Source organism: Coregonus lavaretus (assembly GCF_964263955.1).
Source record: "Coregonus lavaretus genome assembly, chromosome: 5".
In the NCBI taxonomy this organism is placed as follows: domain Eukaryota; kingdom Metazoa; phylum Chordata; class Actinopteri; order Salmoniformes; family Salmonidae; genus Coregonus; species Coregonus lavaretus.
Genome location: NC_139992.1, coordinates 68,453,255 through 68,462,215, shown reverse-complemented (window position 1 = coordinate 68,462,215; position 8,961 = coordinate 68,453,255). Strand labels below are relative to the sequence as shown.

Sequence of the window (8,961 nt, the reverse complement as noted above, 5' to 3'; positions counted from 1 at the left end):
GCACGCAGAAGCTGACTCGGAAGAAGATTTTAATAACGTAGCTTTGGGTGTTTCCACTAGTTACCACAGCCACAAAGTGGTTATATCGTAAAAATTCATGAAAACAAAAATGAGCTTTTTGGTCTTCATTTATGTTTAGGCATAAGGTTAACAGTGTGGTTAATGTTAGGATTAAGGTTAGGTTTAAAATCACATTTTAAGAAGAAGAAATTCTAGAAATAGGCGGGGTGTATGACTTTGTGGCTGTGGTAACTAGTAACGACAGTTTTGTTTTTGTCAGCGCGATTTTACCAACGTTTCGCATTTAATCCCCTAGCTAGCTAACTAATATTCTTCAATCATGGGGAAGTCATTTGCTAATTTTATGTGCAAGAAAGATTTTCACCCTGCATCTAAGTCAAATATAAAAAAGGTAAGTGGCAAAATCTTTGGTCTAGGTTTGCTCACCAGGAAGTAACTAAATTATCTAACTATATAACCTAATTTGGATTTAGCCAGCTAACAGTTATCTAGATAGCTGAATAAAGTGTATTTCCAACTTGAACATATCACCTCTAGATGTTATTTAGTTGTGAGAAGAATGATCCCTAGCTAGCTAGGCTTATAGGTTCGGTTGCTAGCTAAATCAGTCAGCTAACATTAGCAAGCCAGAATGAAGCTAGCTAGCTAACATAGATGTTAGCTAGCACAGTAGCTAGCTAACTACATTATGTAACATTAGGAAAGATAACTAGCTACGTCCCATAGATACAGTACATTTACTAGGATACAAATGTGACTTGGCTATTCTCAACGTTATCCATTTTACCATCGTACAGGTATGGATAGCAGAGCAGAAATTAACATTCGAGAAGAAGAAGCAGGAGGACCTCATGAATTCTTACCTAAAAGAACAAGACACCTACAACAACAGGTGGGTTACAGATATTCCGAGGATCTGTGGCTGCACAACATGATCCAGATACTTGGAGCTCAATTAGGCTATGCCTTTACATAGGACTTCTTATTAGTCTCTCATTATTTAACCACTGGAGGTTGCTGTACTTGTTAAGTATTGTAGTGTATTAAGATTATGACTTTGATAAGGTTTTAAGTGGAACCTGAGAGGATGTTTATTTAGTTTCAAAGAGAGCCGTTTTTAGGGTGACGCCCCATAGAAGACAGGGGATTGGACAGTAGAGGGAGCAACCCATATTTTGGGGAATATTATAAATACTGGGTTTGAACAAAGAACGTTAGAGCGGCCATTGCAATTTGGGAAACACTGCTCTCCGGATGCGATATACATCTGTACACTTATGCTGAAATCTTGTGATATGAATAAAACTTATGATCAAAGTTCAGTATAAGCGGACTCCTTTGTTACAGCATTATTAGCAACATTTGACTCGACACTACAGTATGTTATCTAAATGTATACCTATATTTTGTCTTGTGTAAAATCACAGCTCTAATTGATCATATAACAGATTGAAACCCATTGTCTGACGTTTCTGTTGTTAAAATCTTTCTCCTAGACTGTTGATGGGAGATGATCGTGTGAAAAATGGTCTCAACTTCATGTATGAAGCTCCACCTGGGGCAGACAAAGGTAACTACATCCATCCTGGTTCTGCCGCTTTAGATGGGCATTTTTACCATGCTAAACAAACCATGACTTTCCACTGATCTCTGCTCTCCTTTCTCACCCTCTCTGCACTCTACTGAGAAGAAGAGACCAAAGAGGTAAGCACCTGATGTTTAAAATCGCTCTCTTGTTCAGAGGCTGTAATATTGCCCTTTTGTGGGGAAAAACTCATTCTGATTGGCTGGGTCTGGCTCCCAAGTGGGTGGGCCTATGCCCTCCCAGGCCCACCAATGGCTGCGCCCCTGCCCAGTCATGTGAAATCCATAGATTAGGGCCTAATTTATTTATTTCAATTGACTGATTTCCTTCTGTAACTTAGTAAAATCTTTGAAATTGTTGCATGTTGCGTTTTAAATTTCTGTTTAGTATACTTTGGTAAATGTTGTAGATTTAAATGCATGTGTTGGTTTATTATTGTATACATTGTATCTTCTCTTATAGGAAGGTGAATCAGAATACAAGTTTGAGTGGCAAAAGACGGCCCCTCGAGAGAAGTAAGTCACTAATTGTGTTGATCAGTACAAATATTTAGATGACTTGAGTTTAAATGTACATTTGTTGATACTTTCTCTTTCATCTATTTAGGTATGCCAAGGATGACATGGCTATTAGGGATCAACCATTTGGAATTCAGGTGAATAAATAAATATAAATATATATATATATATATATATATATATATATATATATATATATATATATATATATATATATATATATATATATATATATATATATATATATATATATATATATATATATATATATATATATATATATATTACATTTTTAGTCATTAAGCAGACGCTCTTATCCAGAGCGACTTACATGAGCAATTAGGGTTAAGTGCCTTGCTCAAGGGCACATCGACAGATTTTTCACCTAGTCGGCTCGAGGATTAGAACCAGCGATCCAGTTTAATTAACTCAAATGACGTACCTATTGATAACAATCTGCTGTTTAATATGATTATCGTCAGCGCTAAATACTCTTCTGTTAACAAACTTGTGTGTTGGAATTTGACACTTCGTGGTGCTAAAGGAAAAGGATGATGTTGAACTCAGGATTACAATGTGTTTATTTACATTACGGCATGCATAGCTGCATAGTACATGCTTTGCTTGACGTCATCCCAATTGGGTCCTATTGGAGGTATTATGAGTGATGGAATGAATGGATGTAAGTCGTCTAATCACCTGTTATTCTCAGGTTCGCAATGTGAGATGCATCAAGTGTCACAAATGGGGCCATGTGAATACAGACAGAGAGTGCCCTCTCTTCGGCCTGTCTGGGATCAATGCCAGCGCTGCACCCACAGAGGAAGCAGGTACAAATAACGATCTGTTTTTAATTGACCTACCTGGATAAATAGAGGTAAACAAGTTAGCTGATAATTATAAATAATAATTCACAGACGTACTGGTTTATTTAAAAAAAGAAAAACAATTTATCAAGTTTTTTTTTCATACTTTCATTCTCAACAACCAAATTACCTTATATTTTGCATCAATTTCTTAGAAATAATTTGAATAACGAACTTGTGATCAATTTATGATGCACCTATGGCACCAAAAACATGCAATATTAATTTGTCCAATAGAATATAATTCACTATTATTACATTGTATATTTGTGAAAAGTCTGTACTAGAGCTGGGACGATAAACCTAAAATGATCGGCACCAACCATACCGATCACTTATCTCTGCCGTTGATTGTTAATGGGACAACTGATGGCTACAACCATCAAACTAGTAGTAGTAGTTGAAAGGATCATTTTAAAAAACTGTGGTGCACATTGTTATAAACTTAGCGTTCTATTTATTGTTATCGCATCAATTCAGGCAGTTTATCGCAATGTGGATTTTTGTAAATATCACCCAGCTCTAGTCTGTACCTTGTAGCATGTTGTAGCAATAGTTTCCATAGTTCCTAGTGTCCTGTGGTGCTGATTCTGACTCCTACAATCAGGAAGTGGAATAGTAAAGTAATGTTTACCGTGGGACAGTCCTGCGCATGGCATTGATAGTGAAGGCCATAATGGAGCCCCTCCTGTGCCGGGAGAAAAATGCAAGTATTGTGTATTCTGATTCCCCTAACCGCTGCTTTGGGAGAATGATATTGTATGATTTGCTCAACCAGATGACGAGTGAGTTGATTTGGTGTCCCTTTCTGTTAACAAAGCCGCCCCTGAATTCCCCACTGTGGAGGCAGTGGTGGATGTAGGCAGACATCAATGGGACTTTGAGGCTGTGATTTGTGCTAACAGGTCCGTCGATGCACCCCTCTGAGTTAATGGCGGAGATGCGAAACAGTGGGTTTGCCCTGAAGAAATGTGTCCTTGGGAGAAATTCTACTGTTTGTGATCCATCGCAGGTAATCTTCTGTTCCTCTTCCCCCCCTGAAGAAAAATACCAACAATATCAATGGCAGGTCCCTGGTCTAAATGTGATTGTTGCAAAATGCCCAATTATCAGAGTAAACCACAGCGCTATTCCAGTCGCTGCAAGTTTAATGTTAGTCAATTGGGCAGATGTGATGAGACTAACTGGAAATTATAGGAGTGTTGCAACACAAGATGCAGTAGTATATACACTGAACAAACATATAAACGCAACATGTAAAGTGTTTGTCCCATGTTTCATGAGCTGAAATAAAAGATCCCAGAAATGTTCCATATGCACTAAAAGCTTATTTCTCTCAAATGTTGAGCACAAATGTGTTTACATCCCTGTTAGTGAGCATTTCTCCTTTGCCAAGATAATCCATTCACCTGACAGGTGTGGCATATCAAGAAGCTGATTAAACACCATTATTATTACACAGGTGCACCTTGTGCTGGGGACAATAAAAGGCCACTCTAAAATGTGCAGTTTTGTCACACAACACAATGCCACAGATATCTCAAGTTTTGAGGGAGTGTGCAATTGGAATGCTGACTGCAGGAATGTCCACCAGAGCTGTTGCCAGAGAGTTTAATGTTCATTTCTCTACCATAAGCCGCCTCCAACGTTGTTTTAGAGAATTGTGCAGTACGTACAACTGGCCTCACAACTGCAGACCAGGTGTAATCACACCAGCCCAGGACCTCCACATCCGGCTTCTTCACCTGCGGGATCGTCTGAGACCAGCCACCCGGACAGCTGATGAAACTGGGTTTCCACAACCGAAGACATTCTGCACAAACTGTCAGAAACCGTCTCTGGGAAGCTCATCTGCATGCTCGTAGTCCTCACCAGGGTCTTGACCTGACTGCAGTTCGGTGTCGTAACCGACTTCAGTGAGCAAACGCTCACCTTCGATGGCCACTGGCATGCTAGAGAAGTGTGCTCTTCACGGATGAATCCCGGTTTCAAATGTACCGGGCAGATGGCAGACAGCGTGTATGGGGGCGTGTGGGCGAGCGGTTTGCTGATGTCAACGTTGTGAACAGAGTGCCTAATGGAGGCGGTGGGGTTATGGTATGGGCAGGCATAAGCTACGGACAACTAACACAATTGCATATTATCGATGGCAATTTGAATGCAGAGATACCGTGACGAGATCCTGAGGCCCATTGTCGTGCCATTCATCCGCCCCCATCACCTCATGTTGCAGCATGATAATGTACAGCCCCATTGAGCATGTTTGGGATGCTCTGGATCGATGTGTACGACAGCGTGTTCCAGTTCCCGCCAATATCCAACAACTTCGCACAGCCATTGAAGTGGAGTGGGACAACATTCAACAGGCCACAATCAACAGCCTGATCAACTCAATGCGAAGGAGATGTCGTGCTGCATGAGGCAAATGGTGGTAACACCAGATACTGACTGGTTTTCTGATCCACGCCCCTATCTGTGACCAATAGATGCATATCTATATTCCCAGTCATGTGAAATCTGTAGATAAGGGCCTAATGAATTTATTTCAATTGACTGATTTCCTTATATGAACTGTAACTCAGTAAAATCTTAGAAATTGTTGCATTATTTTGGTTCAGTGTAGTTTAACCAATCACGCTGATTCTATTAATGTGTTACTTGCTTCCTCTAACCATTTGTGATGTCTCTTCTACATTAAATTGTATGCACATTTAGTTAGTATTTGATGTATGCTTTTTTATTTTAATTGTTTGATTTATTGTGCATTGTTGTAATACTGTAGGAGTATGTCGCCAGTGAAGAAGAGGAGGATCCTGAGGTTGAATTCCTGAAGTCATTGACTACTAAACAGAAAGAGAAGCTCCTCAGGTAGAACACTCATTCATAAATGTAGTTGTTTTGAATGTAAATATGCTTATTGTAAAATAAGACAAAGGATGATTCATTGAAAAATAAAAGTAAACGTGATCTACTAACATAAATTGTCTTTCTTTTTAAAGGAAACTGGATCGTCTAGAAAAGAAGGAGAAGAAGAATGACAAGAAGGGCAAAAAGCAGAAGAAGAAGAAGAGTAAAGGAAAGCAGAAGAAGAAGAAGCATGATAGTAGTGACAGCTCCAGTGAAACTAGCAGTGACTCAGACTCTGACAGCAACTCTAAGAGCCAGAAGAAGAGAAAGGACTCCTGTCGTGATAACACGAAGAGTGAGGGACTAGTCAACAGTAAGACCAAGGCCTCCTCTCACAGGAGCAGGTCACGGAGCCCAACCTCCAGACAGAAACTGCACAAAGACGATACCAGAGAGGAGAAACAAACAAGGGCTGAGCCAGGCAGGAGCGAGGGCAGAAAGTACAGTCCAGAGAGAAAGATGAGGATGGAAGAACGTCAGGAGAGACGCAGACACACCAGCAGTGAGAGGCAGAGAACCAGCAGCAGCTCCCAGCCTGGCACAGACAGAATCAGGAACTGTGAGAGAGACAGGGACAGAGGTAAAGACAAGGTTCACAGTAGGGATGAGGGGAAAAGTAGAAGAGCGAGGAATAGAAGCAGGAGCAGAGATGGAGCGAGGGATAAAGTAGCAAAGGAGAGGAGTAGGAGCCGAGATCGGGGGAGAGAGAGGGGAGGCGAAGGGAGTAGAAGCAGGAGTACAGGCAGAGGGAGGCAGAAAAGAGCCAGAAGCAGAGATAGAGCTGAGAAAAAGAGCTGAGCTGTGAGAGTAGACAATCTTACAAAGTGGGCCAGTGATAGCCTACCTTTTTATTTTGCTGGCCTAAACAAAGTGAATATTTTTCGACACGAACGTGAAATGTTTTCAAGGTTTTATGATGCTGCTGTTAATGTCATTTTTTTCTTAAAGTGTGCTCACTTTATTAAACATTAAACAACACTTAGAAACCAACGTTTTATTAGCCTGCACAGTATTGGTCATGTTTTGATGTTACCTGCTATTTGGCTGCTACAGCATAAAGAGAGCGCAGACCCTCAAATACAGTTATTTTCCTCCGCTAGAGGGCAGCAGTAGACCTAAAATAACTTGAACCACAGATGCATAAACAAATGCATCTCTTGCATGCACTTCGTGGTTGTCATTTTAGTCCCCGATAACCCTCTTCAGAATACTGTAAAAAATATTATAGCACCTCGAAAATATATATTTTTTACTTCGGTTTGGTGAAAGTGTAGTAACCCACTGGGCAACATTTTTTGTTGAATTAACGTTGTTTTCACGTCATTTTTGGAAAACGTGGAAAACTGATTGGATTTGCAAAAAGTCGTCAAAGTAATGGAATTTCGTATTTTTTTCACCCAGCTTTTAACCTAAATCCAATGACATGGTGAATTGTTTTTTGTTGATATCATGTTAGTTGACAACTCAACCAAATGTAAATCAAAACTAGATGTTGAAATGATGTCTGTGCCCAGTGGGAAGCTGTTCTGTTCTCACATGCTTGTAACCGTGTTTCATTACACTTGTTACTAGTCTAGCCTAATTATGTTTCACAATGGTCTTTTGCAACAAGTGCCCTGAACAGGAGCATGGTTGACTAATGACACTCAATCTCTAAGTGTTCAGTAGCTTATGCGATCCATATGAGTAGGCCTGCATAAGTGATTAGTGTGTAGACCTCAAGTTTGTTTCAAATATTTAACACTGAAGACCCAATTCTGAATTCAAGTCAATGCGTGTAACTTTACTCTTAGTGCAAAACTCAATGCATGATTTACGCAACACTGCGTGCCTATTGGCCTTTAGATATTACTTGTAAGCTACCTGCATGACATGATCATCGTGATGGACAAAACAGAAGAAACCATGAGGTCATTGGGGTTCAGTGTTTTGGAGCTATATATTTTTGGAAAAGCCATAACAATTAGCTTAGATGGATAACTAATGTCGATATGATATGCTTTGATAAGAATTCCTGATCAGGAAAGTCGAGAATTGCTTGCACGTTTTATTTCAGTCGCTTCATATTTGTATATTCTGTGTAGTCAATTTAACTGTTTGCAATGATGCCGGGAGGTGTGCACCAAATATTTTTTGCGACCTTCCATTGTGAAATTATGGACATTTTTTTTACCCTGGGGACAAGAGGAGAATGGCGCGAGCCCTTTAGCAGCGAGATGTGTCCCGTAACGTCGCACTGATTCTCTTCTTTGAGCTCTCTTTTTATTGTGGCTTGAAAACAAAGATGACTTCTGCCTAATGCTCAGTGAGAGGGCATTCCAGGGAAAGCAACAAAGCGATAACTGACAGCACTTACTGTCCGCAACCCCAGCCGTCTCTCTCCCAAAAGCATTTGGACGTACTTAACGTTTTGATTTTAACCACCTTTTGTGGCCATATAATTGCAAACTATGTTAATGATTTACAGCAAAATACTTATAATTTCCGTCTTTATGGAAATGGACGAAATTAAAATTCACTAAAGTGTTTAATGAAAATAACCTATTTGCCCTCATGAAAACCGTGTAATGTAGGCCTACCAATAAACATAAGCGGCCAAATAACCCATTAAAAAAAATGAGAAACAACATTTTCCAGAAGAAAAAATTACATCAGAAAGTCAATGCAAATAAACAGCTAATTTATAAAAAATAAGCACACTTGCAACTGCAGGTTACATTGATTAATTTTTTATGTTGGTCTATATTATAGTAGCCTAATTTTGAATAGGCCTATTTTATTTTAAATCATGCCTGCATATTTAAAAGGTCACATTGATATTAAATGCTAAATATATGATATATGCCTTTGTTTGTTTTTTAGGCTTTTTAGTCTTCAATTTTAGTTGTTTATTCTTGAACTCGAATTTTGTGGTCATTATAGAAAATATAAATGTTATTTTTCGTCGTTATTTTCCTGATCTCTCCCTTAAACCCAGCCAACACAAAAGGAAATGAAAATAATTTTCCTCTATTGCCTTCTGGTCAATTTAACTTCCTCTTCAGGAAGAGGTTGTCTAGATGAG

The 8,961-nt window shown here is 39.4% G+C and overlaps 1 protein-coding gene across 2 annotated transcripts; it reads left to right on the top strand.

Moving 5' to 3' along the window:
- Positions 1-13: 13 nt before the first annotated feature.
- On the top strand, positions 14-6,875 carry cirsr (corepressor of RBPJ and splicing regulator). 2 transcript variants are annotated; one of them, XM_084162794.1, is made up of 10 exons: positions 56-412; positions 819-913; positions 1,518-1,591; positions 1,712-1,725; positions 2,069-2,121; positions 2,213-2,261; positions 2,837-2,954; positions 3,896-4,002; positions 5,773-5,858; positions 5,990-6,875. In XM_084162794.1, the coding sequence occupies exons 1-10, from the start codon at positions 341-343 to the stop codon at positions 6,693-6,695; spliced, it is 1,374 nt and encodes a 457-aa protein (XP_084018920.1). In that variant the 5' UTR covers positions 56-340; the 3' UTR covers positions 6,696-6,875. The 2 variants fall into 2 exon arrangements, with proteins under 2 accessions (XP_084018921.1, XP_084018920.1); XM_084162795.1 differs by lacking the exon at positions 1,712-1,725 and having other exon boundaries at positions 14-412.
- Positions 6,876-8,961: the final 2,086 nt, after the last annotated feature.